The sequence below is a fragment of the Electrophorus electricus genome, chromosome 2 (genome assembly GCF_013358815.1).
Source record: "Electrophorus electricus isolate fEleEle1 chromosome 2, fEleEle1.pri, whole genome shotgun sequence".
NCBI classification, from domain to species: domain Eukaryota; kingdom Metazoa; phylum Chordata; class Actinopteri; order Gymnotiformes; family Gymnotidae; genus Electrophorus; species Electrophorus electricus.
Window position 1 is genome coordinate 15,621,932 of NC_049536.1, and position 20,628 is coordinate 15,642,559.

General features: G+C 39.2%; 1 protein-coding gene across 3 annotated transcripts; it reads left to right on the forward strand.

The window, feature by feature from the left end:
• Window positions 1-6,743: 6,743 nt before the first annotated feature.
• On the forward strand, window positions 6,744-20,628 carry tmem63a (transmembrane protein 63A). 3 transcript variants are annotated; one of them, XM_027011116.2, is made up of 23 exons: window positions 6,744-7,076; window positions 8,458-8,624; window positions 9,689-9,768; window positions 10,246-10,321; window positions 10,417-10,454; window positions 11,015-11,157; window positions 11,569-11,620; window positions 12,946-13,054; window positions 13,615-13,685; window positions 13,918-13,998; window positions 14,455-14,581; window positions 14,666-14,799; window positions 15,160-15,342; window positions 15,449-15,602; window positions 15,836-15,942; window positions 16,068-16,154; window positions 16,500-16,559; window positions 16,710-16,872; window positions 17,256-17,361; window positions 18,621-18,788; window positions 18,912-19,027; window positions 19,344-19,400; window positions 20,047-20,628. In XM_027011116.2, the coding sequence occupies exons 2-23, from the start codon at window positions 8,466-8,468 to the stop codon at window positions 20,185-20,187; spliced, it is 2,412 nt and encodes an 803-aa protein (XP_026866917.1). In that variant the 5' UTR covers window positions 6,744-7,076; window positions 8,458-8,465; the 3' UTR covers window positions 20,188-20,628. The 3 variants fall into 3 exon arrangements, with proteins under 3 accessions (XP_026866917.1, XP_026866918.1, XP_026866919.1); XM_027011118.2 differs by lacking the exons at window positions 6,744-7,076; window positions 8,458-8,624; window positions 9,689-9,768 and having other exon boundaries at window positions 10,290-10,321; window positions 11,073-11,157; XM_027011117.2 differs by lacking the exons at window positions 6,744-7,076; window positions 8,458-8,624; window positions 9,689-9,768; window positions 10,417-10,454.

Below are 20,628 nucleotides of genomic sequence, written 5' to 3' on the forward strand. Positions count from 1 at the left end.
CCCGGTAGGGACCAGTATGCAGTGTATAGGCTATTTCGAACATAGCCTTCATCTCAGCAACGTCTTACACCCAGCACGTTCACTTTATACAAACTTAAGGACATCCCTATGACTTTCCTTCTTTAATTCGTTCGTTACTGCTTCCATACTAAAGAAAGAGCACAAGTTCGTGCGTATGAACGCCCTCGAGCGTAATAATACAGGTAGGCAATAAACATACATGCACCTGGACACGAATGACACGTATACGAAGTTATTCACCGCACAAACATGAATAGTAAACAGCCACCCAAATATAGCCTCCACCAACAAATGCACACTCGGGCAAATGATCAACTAATTGCTGTGAAGCAATTAAGTGCGTGCACTGCTGTCAGCGTTGATTAGATTCTGTTGCAAAGCGAGCGTCCGGCCCAATATGCAAGGCGTTAACGTGTTAGCACATTACCACGGCGTCAAAACGAGGGGCTCATCAGCTCGTTAATGAGCGGGAACACTAATCATGTTTCATACCGAGACGCACGCAATTAAAACATCTGCATCGCTGTGACTCGTTCTCTTACGTCTCCTACTCTACGTCTTCAATCTAGTCGCAAAAGCTTCTGTTGATCAAACAGACTAGCTAAGTGCGGCATGTGTTCTAACCTACTGATCTCCAGCAGAACCGGTTCATTTCCTCCCTCACATGGAACTATGAAGGGGATCTTGTCTTACTTCAGTCGTATTCAAGACTGACACGGAGTCTGTCTGTAGCTGAGGCTTCTTTATCAATATTTACATTTAAGAATTCTAACTGTACTGTAGTATATATCTCCAGGATGGAGGAGACATTCTAATTGGAAAAATGTAATTCATAAATTAAAATGTAATTCAAATTAAAACCCACAATAACATTATGATGTTGTGCAATTTACTGCTCTGATACTCCCAAATGGCATAGAGTCCTCTACATCTACAGTGTTCTCTCTCTCTCTCTCTCTCTCTCTCTCTCTCTCTCTCTCTCTCTCTCTCTCTCTCTCTCGCTCTCTCTCTGTGTCCCCTTGTGCTCTGAGATGATGCATAGCAGGCGGGACTTGCTGCTGTCCCTGTGATGGATTGGAGCACTTTGAGGAAAATTGCAGTTCACGGCCACTCTGGAGCTCATGCTTAAATAAAACTCTCTTCAGTATTGAAATGGAGAGAGAGAGAAAGAGAGAGAAAGAGAGAGAAAGAGAGAGAGAAAGAGGGAGAGAGAGAGAGAGAGAGAGAGAGAGAGAGAAAGAGGGAGATAGAAAAAGTGAAAGGAGAGAGAGAGAGAGATAGAGAGAGAGAGAGAGAGAGAGAGAGAGAGAGAAGGCAGAAGGAACAGCTGCAGTGCACTGTATTCTTACAAGAAGTTCCTAAAAGTACATGTTCTGGATTGAACCAAAGTGGAAAAATCTATTAGCCTCTAAGTGGTTAGGAATCTTTGCAATCTGAACAGTGACGTGAGCACAACAACATTTCACAGCAATAATATTTAATGAACTCTGGATTCTGTGTTCAGAGGTGTGGCTATGATGAGATAAAGTGCCTTACTTCCTTAACTATTAAGTTTCCAGCTCTAACAGTTTCATCCTTTCATGGTGCAGCCATGCTTTCTGCTTTTGGCTGATCAAAGCCCATGTTATGAACAAAAGGTAGTTCCAACCTGTGAGTGTCAGACTGATGCATTCATTAGCTGATTACAGAACATCTATGCAATCTATATTTTTGTAGAGCTTCTATGTAACTTCCTATCGGCCAAAATAGGCTTTCCTACAGGCTGAAGAACCCATATATTCTATCTTGAAAGCTTTGCATGTTTGCCCTGTATGTGACATACTTGGCAACATACTTTATACATACTTTTCTATTGTTCTTTGTTTCCAACATGGAATGTTGTTATTGTCTAACCAAAGGAACAAATGTGTTGTCAGACAAAAATGCTAATGCATAGTAATACAGATGGTTATATTAGTATGTGGACCTGAGGTTATATACCTTACATGCATGCATGGGCATTGTTAATATAATGTAATGATGTTAATCTTGCTGTTTGCACAAGTCTTGTGTAATTTGTCAGTTCTTTTCAGAATATATCCATTGTCATTTATGCAACACATGATGTGTTGATAATCTGAATAATTCATTTTGGAATGTGGAAAAGAGAGACAGAATGAAAAAAGAGGGAGTAGAAAGAGTTTATCCAATACTGAATCAACAGACATCATCACCAGCCACGGTCTGGTAATGAGATGGTAATAATATGGTAATCACATGGTAATCTGGTGGAGTTATTCGACACCAGAGAGTGAGCGAGGCGAGTAGGTATCCGGCCGGGGAACTGTCAAAGTGGCACACGCTCTAAACAAAACCACACACGCGCGCACATACACACACACACACACACACACACACACACACACACACACACGCACACACACGCACACACACGCACACACACACACACACACACACACACACACCGAGAGAGAGAGGGAGAGAGACATATGCATTTAAGACAACAAACAAACAGAAAAAAACTCAGAACAGCAAACAAAAAACTAACACGTATAAACAAACAAACAAAAAACAAACAAACAAAAACAACAACAACAACAAAAAAAAAACCAGTGCAATCATGCCATTATTGGGCCTAATGGTGATATTTGGTTCAAAGAGATTAATTGGCTAAAGTCAGATATTGTGATACTCTTTCAGCAGATAAATTAGCTTTGATTAATAAAAGGTTTATGCGACCTATTTCATAAACAGATATTCACGGCACTTCTACTTATTTACACTTTAAAGAAGTGATCTTTGACAGAGATCACTGTTTGTGCTGTAAGTATCACAGTATCTCAGTAGAAAATTCAAACAACGAAAATAAAGAATGGGGTATTAATAAAAGAAACAGTTTAATAGCCCATAAGGCAGTGAAAAAACCTTTTTACATCCCTGCTGTTGCTGTCACTGATGCCTGGCGCAGCATTGCCCTCTAGTGGTGACGACCCCCCCCCCCCCCCCCCATCCCCCATCAAGTCACAAGAAAACCATGTGTCTGCCTATGGAATGACAGCACAAATAAGATTCATGTAAAGTAAAATTATCATAATTTATGAACCGATATTTTAAAACTACTGATTTACTTCCATTTACAGAAGGAGATTAAGAAGAAAATCTGAGCAAGGCCCTTAACCCTTAATTGCCAAAGTTCTACTCAGTCATAATTGTAAGTTGCTTTGGACAAAAGCATCAGATAAATGTAAGGTCCATCTCATAAGCAGCATGTTAGGAAAGTGTCAAAATTCTCAGGCACAAAAAGCCCTTTACCCTTCTAAAACCATGTACACTTCTCTATTGCCGACTTATAAACACTTTGTGCTGGATTTGACCTGGCAGGCACATCTCCAACATGCCAAATCTAATGATATAGAAAAGTCCTAGGAAAATTACATTGCAAATTTCACTTCGCTGTTTCTATAGCATATGTGGCCATATTAAAAATGCAATTCTTGGGAACATATCAATTTACGGTCTTCGTGCCCCCAATATAGTATTATTTTGACCACCACAGGAATTGCAATTACACTTCATCTCCGTGGTGTTAATTGTGTACGATGTCTCACGTATAGTAGCACGTTAATAAGTCTGGACAGTTTAACTGGAATGGAAAAGTAATGAGAACAGGCCTAATCGCTTCCGAAGAAGCCTTTGGGATATAAAGGTTCCTAGTGAACATGTCTATAATGGGTTACTACAGTCCCCATTTGGACTTAGAAATAAACGAGTTGTAGACTCCATACTGCATAAAATGGTGGCTATGTGTTTGATGCCTGCATGTGCAGGTTGCTGTTATCTGAACAACTTATAAAAAACCTCTTAAACCCATAAACCTTTGATAAGTTTACAACTGTATAGTGTAACACTTGTTAACTCACTTATTTAGCACACCATGGTATCTGAGGAATATAGATTCACAAGAATTTGCAGAAACAGAAACATATATATTGCATTTGCATGCTTACCTGGGGGTTTATATAAAAATTAGATGTATTTCAGGCAGCATTTTTGTGAGTATAATGCCTTGATGATTTGCATTTTCAGTTTTGAAGAAGTGCGATATGTCATATAATCCACACTAAGTGAATGCAATTTATATTTTAGCTGAACAAGAATTTTAAGGAACAATAAATAGGCTCCAACATTGTTTCTGCTCCATAACTCTGCACCATTTTGACAAAAATGAAAACGGTTAGATTTTTAGAGAGCAAATCTAAGAAATGGTAGTTGTGTTTTGTACAAAGCACTTTAGTAATGTTTATGTGGTTCTAAGTTTTGGATAATGGAGTCCAGTTCAAAGCAGTTTTAAATAGTTATGTTATAATAATATTCTAATAACATTTGCTGATTAAATACACTTAAGGAATTCAGTGCTATAAAAACACAATGACAAAATTTTACCACTATCAGAAAATAAGGGAAATGTGTCACAAAACCTCATCTGATATGTTATAGAACAATGTGAATGTGCATGACTTTGTATGATTAAAATAGTGCAATTCGATAATAACAGGTTAAATTTATTATATGTATGCTCTTCACACTACATGTTCATTGCTCTATGGTTGACATGCAGTCTGTAAGGATCAGGTCTCATAAGAAACCTGCACTAAAAGCCTTCTCAGTGGAAAACCATCATTTGTCCAAATTAGTGTAGGCTTCAATTAGTGCTACTTCTCACAATTAAAAAAAATACAGCCAGTGCTATGCATTATGGTGTATAGCAACCAGAGGGAGACTGGATGTAATTTGATATGTGTGCACATGTGTGCACACATGTGCATGTTCTCATGCACTTTGAGACTGTTCATTTGCCACTCATGCCAACATCATAGCCATGTTGATTAGGAGTGTGTTGTGCTGGTATTCCTCGGCTGTCACTTGAGCTGTCGGCTGATTGACATGGGGAAAAAAATGCACGCACACACACGCGCACACACACACGCGCACACACACACACACACACACACACACACACACACACACACACACACACAAAGCAGAGCTGTGAAAGCCCAATCACCCACAGCCCCCTTTGCCTGAGCATCTCCCCGAGCGTTGCCACTGTAATCAGGCACTGATTAGCTGACTCGGGCCCTTTCTCCAGTCTGCTGCTGGGGTTAATTTGCTCGTCAGACAGTGGCACGGGAGGCTACCGAAAGACGAATGAGAACGTGCACAGGACGAGATTGCACAGATAAAGCCGACCTGTCAATCAGTCAAGACTCATCGTAGGCACAAGAGACATCATCACAGAGCACAGGTCTCTCTATCTGTCTCTCTTTGTCTAGGGTTTCTTGCTCTCTGTCTATTTCTTTCACTTTCTTCTTTGCTCTCTCAATATTCAATCAGCTTCATATACAATTTAAATGTGGGGAGCTTGTCAAAAGAAGAAACGATAACTGATTCAAACAAACATAACCCATTGTTCTTCATGTACAAATTACACAAAAACTCAGAAAAACTCATCAATTGCATTTCAGTTATAAATTATTATTTGAATTTTCACTTTATATATTACAATTACAGCTATTTTATACAGTATCACTGAGTGTTGTCTTTTTGCATATATTGACATAGTATGGGTGCATCATATAAAATAAATCTAATTAAACAGAATTAAAATTTAAAGAATGTCTTAAAATACACCATTATGTTGTTATGTCTTTTCTCTCCACCCACACACCCCATAAAAGAGGTGAGAATAAGTTTATTTTGAAAATGTAATAAAATAATAATGTGGGTGAAAATTAATAATTAATTAAGACAATTATGTGGTATATTTTAGTGGCCATTACCTAGCCACAAATAACTACCCAAAACAAGGTATTTTCATAGAAATTAACATTACATAACAGTAAATATAATACTAGATTTACGCTAATCAGTTTTTCTTAGTAAATTATATGATGTAAACAAACATATTTACATATAATATCGTGGGATATCAAGCATTCTTGGGTATGCCACACATTAAACTTACATTATTGTGTTTTATCACAGTTCTATGTATCAATCATTACTACTTAATTCATGGGGTTAACAGTGTCATTGACATTTTTTTCTGTTTGTTACTGATCAGGAACTGCAAAATAAATATGAAGGTGACATATGAGATGAGAAATATAAGCTCATTAGGTCTGTGATCCTACGTAGAGATTTTAGAGCATTGTGGATTTTGTTTATGGTCCAGCACATCAGTTTTCTAAAATGCAGTTGTACTTCAATTAAAATGAAAATATACATGTCTTAAGCCTGTCTTTAACCTCCGGCCTTATGCAGTTTTTGTGGTTTCCCTTTTTTTGGCATCTTTCTCAGACCACTGATCAACTTGATGACAAGCTATGTAAAATGTGATGGTGAAAACGTGCATGTGGGGCCTACAGGACTGGGACTGAGAACCTCTGAGGTAAACTTTCCGAACAAGTTTTTCAATATCTATAAAAGGTTTTGCTTCAGTTGTTTGACCCCCAAATTGCCTTAAGCCTCCGAAAGTAGGCCAGCTGCTGATATTAACGAACATTCGTCTGAAGGTATGTATCCTTGTGTAACTCAATCAAAACTGCATTAGCAACAGAGAAACGTAAGAAGCCGAGCTTTTGAGTTTTTAACACGTTTGCTACAAGTGAACGGAAGTGACGCAGTCGTATCGCATGTTTTACTTCGAAAACGCCCCTTATCTTGGCGTGATCGTATATTTAAGTTTCTCTTCCTTGTCAGATGGGAATGAGATAGATTAAATAGTTTTAAATTATTGTTCCACTGATTGAAACCGACCAGTAGAGACACACTGTAGAAAAGGGAAAAGACAGCGCGTTAGCCCTTGCGTTAGTGCGTTGCTCCAGCGTTCAGTTGCGAAGTAGACGCAGTAGTGAGCAAAAACGTTTTTCACCATGTGAGTGGTGGCATAAAATGTCTGCACAAACACGGATGTGCAACTTCACTGACTCCAGGCAGAGAACGGCACTCTGGCTCGCACTCCGGCTTTAGACTTGAGGATTGGAGCAAACGAGGTATTTTTACTGGACACTCGCATGTTCATGTTTAAGATAAGGGTATTAAGATCGGCGCCACCACTTTGCATTTATTTTTACCGTTAACTTATGGAACTTTTTCCAGAGGTTTCTAAAGTAAGACAACCCGGCTAGGACATTTTACAGCTTGACATTGTGAATCAGCCAGTGTTTTCGTTTATTAATTGCGATCCTATAGTCTATAATTGTCCAATCGCTGTTACTGCAACAGCTGTTACGAATCTACTTTCCGCCATCTAGTAATCTGCAAGTTTCATACACGGAAATATATTGTTACATTTGTGTGAGCAACAGATAGTCAGAGCAGTTCGTTATTGTTACTGTTCTTAACAGTTGTTAAATGTCTTATTTGACGCACTGACAAGGACAGAAATGAAAACGATTTGAGTCTGATGTCCTCGGAGAAATTAGCTGGTCCAGTCACTACATGACAACACGACAAATGCAAATAACTAAATGTAAACACTCTTCTATTTGATAGCATTAGGTTCCAGAAACATATTACCAAATGCTTTCCAATTGCATGTCTAAGGCTGCAGTTGTATGACAGGAGTAAAAAAAAATCCCGGATAACTTGTGATAAAGTCGTATTATTAATCATAGCGTATTGTCAGAATAAACCATACATCCTCGGGCTTTTAGGGCGCAGTCTAAGCCTGCTTTTGCTCTTCTGTGTCGTTTCGTAAAAACTCTCCTTTTGTTTCTATAATAGCCAGGCCTAGTCATTTGAAGAAGGGGCCAATTTATGTGAATTACAAAGTGAAAATGTAGCACTTTGGCTATATTGCTTGAATTTTTACTAAATGCCCACTTTCACTTTGAATTGCTCCACATGCAGTAAATGATATTCATAAAGTTCAACAATATTAAATAAACAAAATGATAAGTCACCAAAAGCCCAAATAAAGAATACTGATACTTAGCCTTTGCCTTGGGAAATTCTTTAAGCTTTCTTCTTTTATTGCTCAACATAGCTGATTACACTAAAAAAGTGGTGGGGTGTGCTTATGGCTGTAAAACTTTTGCTTACAAACATCAAAGAGTAGGATGATCAAGCCAATTTAACACATTGTCACAAAATGTGGTGAAAATCCTGCAAAAAGCATGGAAATAACTAAATTAGTGCATTGTTGAGGGAGAAATGATAATGCCTTCAGAGTGTACAGGTCACAGCCAAAATAATGAATCTTTGTGTTATCCATTATGGTCATTTTGGTTCCAATTACAAACTGATATTATTAACTGAGATGAAAACCTCTTCTGCTATGAAAGTTTTCATGCCTAGGACCATGTCTTGTACCGTTAGATGCTAAGTTTTGCCTAGACTGTCTGGTTAAAGATCTTAATTTTTTTCTCTTAGGATAGCAAATGGCCTCACAGTGGTGGAAGCGTTTCCCCCTGCTGGAGGATAACGGTACTCTGCATATGGACAACAGCTGTTTTAGTGCCACCCAGAGCACTGTGCTGGTGGGAGTGCAGTTTGGAGGAGTACCCATAGTTCTGCTGCTTGACTTTATTGTCTTCCTGGTGAGTCTTGGGTCTGTATGGGATTTACAGAGTACCTTTAAAAACGGGTTTGCAAATTGCTTTACAAAGAAAAAGAGAATAAACATAATTATTTATATGTATATATACATACACATTAAAATATAAGATCTTAGTTAATAGCAGTGATGATTACGAGTCTTGGTTCTCTTTTTAAAAGTGCTGAGTGTGTCGGTGGATCTCAAATAATCTGAAAGGGAATTCCAGAGTTTAGGACCATAATAGCTAAAAGCAAACAAGTTAAGTGTGTAATAGTTTTCATGATCTGGCAGAAAATTAGACTACCACGATTCTGAGGTAGAGAGGGGCAAGACCGTGTAGACATTTTAAACTAATAGGATTTTAAAATTAAATCTAAAAGACACAAGTAACTAGCAGAGAGCTCTGAGATCAAGTGTCTCTTATTCTGGTACTGTTCATGACTCTGGCCCATTCAACTCAATGAACTTTTTAAACTCAAAATATTGCTCTCATTATATCCACTGTCTGGTTTTCCAGCCAGGGTTTTGCCAGGATCAAATCACCCTTCACACTATTTCTTTAAACCACAGAAACTAGTGGGCAGCGTGATCACCTGCCCCACTAATCTGATCCACACTCAGCAAACAGAAATGCATGCAGCAACCCCAACAGCAAGACATTAATGTTGTCCCTGGCATTTGATTATTTACGTTTTTGTACTATGCTCATAATTCTGATTCTAATTTTGCCACTGCTTAATATTGACATGCTCCTAAAATGTGTTTCACTTTGCGGTCCTTGCATAGCGCAATACCTAACTTGTAATTCAGAATGAAAAAGAAAAGTCTTTGTGATTGGTCCACACTTGCAATGGGCAAGTAGCAAAATTTCAGCTGGTGCTGTACCTAAACATGACTCATTGAGAGTTATCAGTATATGAACTTTAAGCAGATTCTTTTTTTTGTTATATTTGTGATTCTATGTTAAACAGCATGTGTGTGTGAAAGGTTTATTCTAATTAAACCTTTGCATGATTTTCTCAGGCAGTATTTGGTGAAAATGTTCTGAACCACATCTTTCTACAGATACTGCTGCTAATGTTTTCATGCATCAGAAGGAAACTTTGGGATCATGGGAGACTGGCACTAGTAGCAGAGGCTGAAGGGTGTGTAATATAACATTATATGATAGAATGTGCAATAATTGTATAATTATCATAAATTATCTATAGCTTCATTCAGGAAAGATAGTTATTATTAAATGGCAGTGATATAACATGATTTGGTTTAATTATTACATTTAATTTAAGTTAATTTAACTTAACAAATCTACATAAACTCTAAATTACCTTTGTGAATGAAATGTTTATTTGTTTCATTCTTTTGGTTCTGCTGTCACATTACTGTAGTGTAGCTAACACTTTGTGTCTAGTTGAATGTGGGTTAACATGAAAACGTGTTAAAACATGTTTTTGCTTCAGATTCAGATGCTTCAGATAATTATTGATCTTAATAACCTTGATAAGTACTTTTTCCATCCTATAGAAAATAAATAATAAAGTAATTGAATGGGCTTATAAAACTAGAATAAAAGCACATCACCCAGCTACTTCAGATAATAATAGTAACTTTGGTAACTGCAGGTTCAGTGACGTTTCTAGACGTCGCTACGGTAGGATGACATCATTCATGTCCACTGAGGAACCTGATTATGAGAGGGTAAGTTTGAGCATCTTATTAAGTATCTGTGATTGTCATCACCCTCATCATCATCCTCATCACATCCTGGATGATGTCATACTTCTTTCTCACAGGGATTTTGTTCTTGGCTCACCTTCATCATCCGAATGGAGTGAGTGTATTTTTTTCCCCTAATACATGAAATTTTATGTTGAATCAAAACACAAAGCATGGCACGAGTTCCTGAAAACATCGCCGCACAAAGCACATCCTAAATCTTAAGTGCATCTTACACTTGGTAAACTCTACTTAGATTATTCCTTAAAGCAGTAGTGCTTAGTCTGAGTCTGGGCCTATGTAACCATTATTTCATGTAGTAGAAATGATGCAGCCATTTTGGGGCTTAGTTTGTGCCAGTTTGTACAGGAAACTGTTGTCACTGTTTTAGTTGGAACATTGCAAAGCTTTTTACACTCTGATTTTAAATATTTTACATGAATATAATATAATATCACAATTCGGACAAAACTAAAAAATATATACTCGTCAGTTGGCTGTCTGATTATCGTAGAAGAACTCACTTGTAAAAGTAGCACTTTTTTGCACTTCTATTATGGAGTTGCTTTTTGGGAAACTCGGTGTTGTTTTGTTTGAATGAAAGTAATTTACATTTTACTCTAAATAGGGTGGGAATGTTTAGAGTCGTGTGTGTGTGTGTGTGTGTGTTTGCAGTGAACCAATGGTGAAAGAGAAGTGTGGGATGGATGCTGTACATTATTTGTCCTTTCAGCGCCATCTCATCATTCTGCTGCTCCTCATGTGTGTGCTGTCTGTCTCTGTCATCCTCCCAGTGAACTTGTCTGGAAACCTGCTGGGTGTGTAGCACTCGCGCGCGCGCACACACACACACACATGCACACACACGTGTGGGCATATGTACGTATGCACCCTTTCACAAGCAAAATCACACAAGACTAAATAATAATGTAATAAAAAGAACCTTCACTTTGCCAAGGCTTGCATGTGCATTTTTTTGTTGCAAATAATAATTTGCAGTAACTGGTGCTAGAGATGTAGTTTGCACTGAATGCATGAAGATTCTCATTAACTCATTGCAAGAAAAGTGTATCCCTGTTAGAGGCTAATCACATTACACCTGGGTGAAGACATGCAAATAAGTGGGTGAAGTGGTGAGACAAGTCTAATCGGTTGGCTGGAACCAGTGGTTCACAGCTTTACTCTCCATGTTGGCACTGTACGTGACCAATGAATATATTCTGTTATAGGGAGTGATCCTTATAACTTTGGCAGAACAACCATTGGAAATCTTAAGCAGGGGTATGTATGCTTGCTGACGTGCTTGTATACTTATGTGGAATTAGTTAATTTGTAGTTTATACTATAGTGATCTCTAATTAAATTGGTTGCTGTGATGTAATGATTTACAGAAGTTCAGTATTCTCATTTGAATATGCTTCTTTAGTTACAAGGCACCACTGAAAAACAGCACCATTATTAAGTACTAATCAGCCTAATGAGGGTAAGAGCCCTGTTACTGTACAGCATCCAAAAGTGCCCTTTTATTCTAAAACATGGGTGGACTACAGTCAATGTTATTTGGAATGAAAAAAGTGTGGCCCACAATCACAAGCATCACTTGATTTGTGAAACAAAGTGTCTGATGATGATGATGGAGTTTGGGCTGCTATTGAGCTTGCTTCATGAAAACAGTAGCAATGTCTGCTTAGAGACACTTCATCACATCATAAAAACTAAAATAGCAATGCCCTGTCTAGGCATGTGAGATCTTATGAAATATACCATTGTCCAGTAGCTATTACTGATTGATGATTAAATTGCAGTAATTTTATTTCACAGTGCAAAAAAATAACATGTATAGTAAATGTCGTAGGGCAAGGACTACAAAATAAAAAGAAAAAACAGGTTATGAGACAAATGTGATATACTTTTGTATAGACTGTTTTTTGTTTGTTTGTTTTGTTTTGTTTTGTTTTTGAGAAAGAAAGTGGCTAATGTGAAAAATGAAACTAATCTTTAGAGCAACACTGGGAAACTGACAACCCTCAGAAGAGCTTCTCTTCCCCTTGTGATTGGTTTGCTCATTAAAAAAAGTAGCAGATGTTTCGACCCTTTTCGGGCTGGGTCGAATACCTCCATGATTCCCGATACCATCGTCAGTCATCTAGAGCCCAGTCCTGGCAGCCGTTTCTTTTCTCCTTTTTTCCTTTCTTTCTTTTTGTAACGAAGGTGGAAAAAAATGTTTGACCAGTCGAATCAGTGGCGCATTGGAAATGATGCATGCTGAAGCTAGCACTGAAAGCTAACGGCACCCAAACCAGATGGATGGTTTCAATTCAGTTCAGACGGAAAATACAGAACAGCACCTTGGTACCTGGTATCCGGGTATGATAGTCATGTGATCGAGACTTAAGGAAGTTCAGTCAGTTATCAAGTATAAATTCTTTGTTGAATGTAATGTCTCCCAAAATGTTGAATATATTTGGAAAATTCCAAATTCACCAGCTAAGAGCATCAGAGAGGGAAACCGAATGGCTTAGGTTTTTTATTTATTTATTTATTTTTAAAAATCTTTCCATATGTGCCTTTGTGAAAGCTAAACTGTTTATGCTTTTGCTTCACAGAGATAAACTGCTTTGGCTACACACAGTATTTGCGGTTCTGTACCTCATCCTCACAGTGGCGTTGCTGAGGCACCATACCTCATCAATGAAGTGTACCAGGAGGGAGACAGTGAGCACACATAGTTGTTTACACACAAACATCACTCTCGCTCTCTCTATTGCTTTGCCACTGCCAATGAGTGGGCGAGAGGAAGATACAATAAGACAACAACCAGTATCAACTAGTGATTAGTCACAATGCAAGATATTAGTAGTTATTGCAAGTAGCTGATTGACTGTTAATCCATTTTGCTATTATCTTATTTAATTACCCTTTAATTACTATTACTTTAGCCAATTACATGAATTTCTTTCAGTTTTTTAGTAAACAGTTAAAATAATGTAAAAAATAATTAAACTGTTTTTGATGGTCTTTAAATTTCTTACTGCTGATTTGCTGGTATATTGCTGGTAAAGTAGATCATAGGTGTCATATAAATGTTTTTAAGTCTAATCATCACCAGTACCTCTTTCTTAGGTTCGCTTCATGTTGCACACTTCCCTCCATGTCTCACATATCCTGTTCACACACACCCAGACACACACACACACACACACACACACACACACACAGATTTAACAGATGTGTTTTTTTTTACATTTATGCAGTTTCTGTTTTGCTGTCCTCAGGCCAGATCAACATTGTTTGTATGCTTCATCCCCCTCACAGCCAAAGAGGAGAGTTTAAGGATACACTTCACGTAAGTGGGAACAATTTTGAGAGCAGTTAACCACCCTGCATTGAGCAACAAAAGTTAGTATGCTTTGTGGGATGTTGCTAATTATTATATCATCAGTCATAGAATGGAATGCACTGTAAGTTATCCTTAATGGGTGTTCCCATTGTTATTAATAAAATTGTTCTGAATGTGTTGTAATTGTATTATACATGCTCTCTGCTTTAAATGGGCTTGTCTTCGGCTGTACATGCAGAGAGGCTTACCCAAGATGCACTGTGACTGATATTCGTCTCTGCTACGATGTGAGGAAGCTCATCTACCTGACAACAGAGAGGTAAGGAAAACCTCAGATACAACTAGTTGATTTGTGGTGTCTTTTGATTCAGGTAACACCATTTTACTGCTTCGGTGCCTTTAAAACATAAGTGGTACAATACCGTGATCAGAAAACTTAAATCAGTATTTAGATTAATTTAAAATATTCATTTAAATGCAGCCCATCATTGTTTTGGTGATGGACACGAGCATGGGGGTAGTATCAGATCCTCTTGGCAATGTCTTTTCGCAACAGTAACTGTCACTGTTTTGTAATGCCATTTGTATTGCTGTAGCTGCACCATGTTTTTCCATTTCTTTTAGAAAAGGCCTTTACATGCTCTCTCTGCGAGTGTTATATCGTTTTCACAGTTTGGTAACCTTGAATGGTGTTTTAGGATGCAGGAGTTGCAGTTATTTGGTTACAGTGTGTTGGGTTTCAGTTAGATTCATACTGTTTGGTGATATCAAACAGGAAGCGAGCAGAGAAAAACCTGCGATATTACAGCAAGGTCTTGGAACGCTACGGGAGGCAGGAGGTCATCCACCCCAGGCCATGTGGACATCTCTGCTGCTGTTGCACATGCCGAGGATGCGAAGGGGTAATGTGGACTGAACCGTTAGTTGTGTGTGTGGATGTGTGAGATATGTCTAAGAGACATGTTTGTGTGTGCATATATGTGCAGGTTGATGCTATGGAGTACTACAGTTCTCAGGTGGCTTGCCTGGACAAGAATTTGAATAGTCACATAGAGGAAAATGCACAGCGTCCACTGGGAATGGCTTTTGTCACACTGCAGACTGAATCCATGGCAGCTCAGTGAGTAGCCATTGCGTTATCTGCTGGTAGTCTGAACAGCAAGCAGTGTTGTATGATGTCTGCCTTAAAGACATTCCCCCCCCAGATTTGAGCTTTTGTCCTGTGACACAATACCTTATTCAGTTATTTTGCACTGGTGATGACTAAATTATCTGGAAATTAACAACAGAGCATAAAAATGGCTGACAGAACTATACATTTTTATGACTGACCAGTCAGACCAGTGAACATGAGCCAGAGTTTAACCTGAGTTTAACAGGTATTGTTAAACACTGAATAATTGAGTGTGCCGGTAAAAAACTGATGTAGAGCTGCACTGTTTTGAAAGTCTGTCTCCCGCCCCCCTCCCGGCTCCCCCAGCATCCTGAAGGACTTCAATGCTTTGGAATGCAGAACGGGTACTGGGGAGATGAATGGTGAGCGTATGGTCAGGGGAGGAAGATACTGCTGTGGTGGAGAACCTCAGTCTTCATCTACTAGTGAACACCTGAAAGTGAAGAAGTGGAGAGTGAGCTATGCCAGCCATCCTAACAACATCTACTGGTAGGTCATGTGCAAAGTGTTTTCCCTAAAATCTTATACAGTGTTGTAACACATGGAGTCCTGACAGAGTCCCCACATTTTGTAAAGCTGCCCTTTTGTTTCTTAGGGAAAATCTGTCGGTGAAGGGGTTGTGTTGGTGGTCTCGATGTCTGCTGATCAATATCTTGCTCTTCATCCTGCTCTTCTTCCTCACCACTCCGTCGATAATCATCTCCACCATGGACAAGTTTAATGTCACAAAGCCTATCTATTACCTAAACGTGCGTAACTGTATAATTACAGTATAACTCACATCCAAGCACTGCAATTCTTCTACAACTCTACCTACAATCTGCCACAACACATTCTATGAAACAGCCAGAATGTGACACTAGGATTTGTTAACCGCTGTAACCAGTAGACATGCTAACCAGTAGTGTGGCTGTTTTTCTGTGCAGTATTGTGTTGTTTTCTGATCCTTTGTTGTTTGTATTTTGTGTCTGTGACCCACCAGAGTGCTGTTATCAGTCAGTTCTTCCCGACTTTGTTGCTGTGGTCCTTCTCAGCACTGCTGCCTACTATAGTCTATTATTCCACACTGTTGGAGGCCCATTGGACCAAGTACACATGAGCATGAACACACGCGCACACACACATACATACATACATACATACATACATATACACAAACAAACTTTGTGTGTCTAAGATTGAAATGCGACATCAAAACCTGGCTGTGTTTGTAGGTCGAGTGAGAACATGAGTATGATGTATAAGCTCTACATCTTCCTGCTTTTTATGGTGCTCATCCTGCCATCGCTGGGCCTCACCAGGTCAGTTGTCACCATGGAAATCAGCTTACCACACCTTAACAAGTCCTCCCTTATATATGCCACTTCCTGTTTCCCTAATGTGCTCTGAGAGTGTACCCCATGTGACATAACAATGAAGTCACCTGCTCATTACCACATTAGGAGCTACTGCATTATGTATTACCTGAATGTAGCAACATTGGAACCTTTATTGGATTAGTACCTAAAATAATCCTAGTTTATTTGAGGAGTCATTTATATGGTAGACATTACAATACCACTGTTATAGTGTCATAGTGAGGGTGCAGTCTAACATGGTTATGTCCTTATCAGGCTTGTTGAATATTGCGCTTTTCTCCTTGACAGTTTGGATGTGTTTTTCCGTTGGCTCTTTGATGAGCAGTCATCACGGAAGCTGAGGTTTGAGTAAGTGAGGTTTTCCTTTCTTTCGGAGTGCTCCATTCTGCCTTGACTTCACCCACTTCGGTTTCTTCAAGTCTAGCTAACTGTGGAACAGTGCGGATGATCCCTCTCCTCTGAATCCCTCCCCTTAAAGACCCCTGTCTTCTGCCTCAGGTGCGTGTTTTTGCCAGACCAGGGTGCTTTCTTTGTGAATTACGTGATTGCTGCTGCGTTTGTGGGCTCCGGGATGGAGCTGCTGCGGTTACCAGGGTTACTGCTCTATGCAGTGCGCATGGCCTTCGCACGCTCAGCCGCAGAGAGGAAATACGTGAAACAGGTTAGCCAGTGAACTCTGAACACAGATGTACAACATTCCTGTTTCATTTGGTGAATTTATTTAAATAAAAAGAAACCATGCTACCCCTCATGCTCTTCATCCCTCAGGGACCTTTAACATAGATATAACATAGGTATAAGGTCTGATGGAATGGCATAAGTAAAAAGGTTTTTGACTTCTAGGGCTGTGGTGTTTTATATATAAACCTCCTCTGTATCCATTGTCACTTTACCCTTTGACCTTTCCCTTATTTTTGAGTCTCATGTAGATTCCTTCATTCCATCTCTGCAGTATCTCTTGTCTTCACTGTTGAAAATTAAAAGTTTATTAAAGCTTTTATAACCTTTTGATTCTTTCCATTTCTGCTTGTGTCCTGTGTGAAGAATCAAGCATACGAGGTTGAATATGGCGCCATGTATGGATGGACCCTGTGTGTCTTCACAGTCATCGTCGCCTACAGCATCACCTGTCCTGTTATAGTACCATTCGGTAAGACCACAACATGTGTACCTGGCTGCTGTCTGATTTTTGCTGCCCCCTCCTACATTTTCACTGACATTATTCAGTTGTTGTATAGGAAGAGGTAGTGAGTAGAGGGAGGCAGAGAGGGGAAGAAGTTTGCAGAGACTTGGAGAATACATTTGTAAACAAATAGAGCTGATTTGGACCATCACTGCAGATTAGAAATTTGGTTACAATTGCCTCATTCCATTAGAAGCTGGCTGTACACCTATGATCTAAATAAAATTACCACCCTAGTGTATGAATGATCCTTGTTCTCTGCCTCAGATGAGTGTTTTGCTTGATCAGGGGGCTTTGAGACTTGCAATGAATGAGTAACATGCTTGCTACAAGACTTATATAGACATTATGTCCTGTATGTCATGTAAACATTTTATAAATGGTTTATGTAGACCATCACATGCACTGTAGGTAGTAGGCCTAACATTGCTGAGATGGTTGAATGTGTTTATGACTCCATCAGAAAGACTCTGGGGTGGGAGTTGTGCATGGCCCAGTCATGTATGAAGGCACAGACCTCTGATGACTAGGGCCAAGACTGTCTGGGATGTTTTGTTTTCACTGGGCATATGAGCCAGCTGTGGAACATGTTATCCAAAATGCGAACGCTATGTTTGATGTTAAAAAGTGCGATTGGCAGTCATCCAGACTGGGAGAGGAAAGGAGATGCTTCTGCATGCTTTACAGCATCAAAACCTGGCTGCTGTATCTTTGCTGGCAAACTCTGCGCTATGGCTTAAGACTTTCGGGAAGAAAGTCCGCATAACTCAGGCAACTGGTTAACAAATTGTAAAGAAACAGCAGCTGAATGAAAATAGAATGCAGTGAGTGCACCATGTTGTCATGCTCCAAACAGTTGGCCCTGTTCCTTTCTGTTGGTTTGAGATGCTGGTCTTTTTTTCTGAGTAAAATACAGTCACTTCTGCAGAACTGAGAAAAATTAGTCAGTATTTTAATGTCATTGTTTGTGGGCCTTTTAGAAATGAAGTGCCAAGTTGTGGTTTGGAGAGTTTTAGGCAGCAACAGCACATTTGGTTCTAAAGTTTAGGCAATTGGGAATAACGCATGTGCATCTGTGCGTACGTAAAATATGTGCATATATATATATATATATATATATATATATATATATATATATATATATATATATATATATATATATAAATATAAATATAAATAAAAATGTGTGTGTGTGTGTGTGTGTGTGTGTGTGTGTGTGTGTGTAGGCTTTCTGTACATGATGTTAAAACACCTGGTGGACAAACACAATCTGTTCTTCGCCTACTTGCCTGCCTGCCTCGATCAACAGGTGCACATGGGAGCTGTCAATCAAGCCCTTGCTGCACCAATCATCTGCCTGTTTTGGCTATACTTCTTTTCTGTCCTGAGGGCAGGTAAAAAAAAAACAACCCAGCAATACAATGACTAGCTAATTATAATTTATTTCTCAGTAATTATAATTAATTATGTGCATGTCTGTGTTTGCTTGTGTGGGTGTATGGATGTTTTGCTTTCAGGTTTCATGGCTGTTACTTCTCTCTTCACGTTGGTGGTTCTGTGTGCAGCGATTTTCATTGGCATTGGTTATACCTGCTTTGGTCATTTCAAATACCTCAGTCCTCATACCTATGCTGTAAGCTCACAGTTTTTACTCCTTCTGGCGACTGGAGTCTCATTCTCCCCACATGGAAGTAGAATGCCACAATAACAACCATGTACAGGATATTTTACAAATCCCCAGTAACAAGAGCCTAACCACCACATAAAAGGATAAGGCTCATGGTTAGGCACAGTCCTAGTTTTAATAATTGATTGATTTATATAGGTCAGTGTAATGTATGTTTGTATGAACACTGCACAACATAGTGTTTTTTAACATGCAGGTTCACATATGTATTCATTCTGGTTCAAGTGCATCTCAGTCTGTATTTGTGTGTATGTATGCATAGGTTAAGGGGGAAGATAAGGAGCCAATTGATGAAGCTTCAGAAAGTTCCACTAACTTGGTGAGTTTGCAGTTCATTCACTGTTCTAGAACACTAAACTATAAAAATTCTCCAGTTTGCCCACGACTGTACAAATGTATATTGATCACCTACACCACAATAATGCCTGGACGTTTAGCACTACAGCGTTCCTTTATTCCTTCCTTAACCCGCCATTTTATTTTTGCAAATAGGAGCCACTCAGTGATTCAAAGAGTTATTCATATATGTTTTGGGAAAAGATTTTGCACAATTTGTGACACAATTATAGATCAAGAGGTCCTGTAGCTAATCAGGTAAACCATGTTGCTAGTAACGCCAAGGTCATGGATGCAATTCCTAGGGGAGCACATGTTCTGTCATACTAATAAATATGATGCTGTAGATAAGAGTATCTGCCAAATGCTTTAAATGTCAATCAAGCTGTTAGGGAACAGACTATCTGGTTGGACTTAAAGGCTTAGTTGGGACTTTATGGCGATAGACGATGAACGTCATCACAGGCAACCAGAGGCCACTTAGAAGGTCAATTTTTAAGACAACCAAATGTCCTTCCAAGTTGGAGCGCAAGCTGTAATGCGAGACTAATGACCTAGTAAATTATTATTATACCAAAATGTACATTTTTACTGAGGGAATATGTAAAGCTGCTTTTTACCCTTTTCAGGTATACCTTCCTAAGGTTTTGAATCCTGACACTGCCTCTGAGTCATCGGGTGGGTTCAGCCCCCATCGTTCCTACGGCACCACTGACATAATCCCGACCTTCATTAGCACTGAGGAAGAGCTGCAGGATTCTGATAATTAACAGTGCCATCAATCAAGAGATTTAAAGAGTCAAACACTAGTCTGACTTTCATGGCACTGACAGTATCAGGCAGGGCTGGTACTGGAGAGGTGTGCGGGGTTAAGACTGATACTGGGCAGGCGGGGTCAAGGCTGGCACTGGAGAAATACTAATTTGGGACAATCTCAGACTAATCTGAGTTCAGGTGGATCCACACTGACTTTCAGAGGGAGGACAAAGAACCTTTCATTAAAGGGACCATGAATTAAAACACAACTGTCGATCTAATGGTTCTGGGGCTCTTCAGGAACAAAGCCATCTTACCAAAGACCTTGCACATTCACTTGGTCCAGTGAAGGGTGGGTCAGAAATGGAGCTTCAAATATGCCGCTTTATGTATCTTTTGACAACGAAGTACCACCTAATGAATGACTGTTGTTTATTGTTCGTCAAATAATGCTT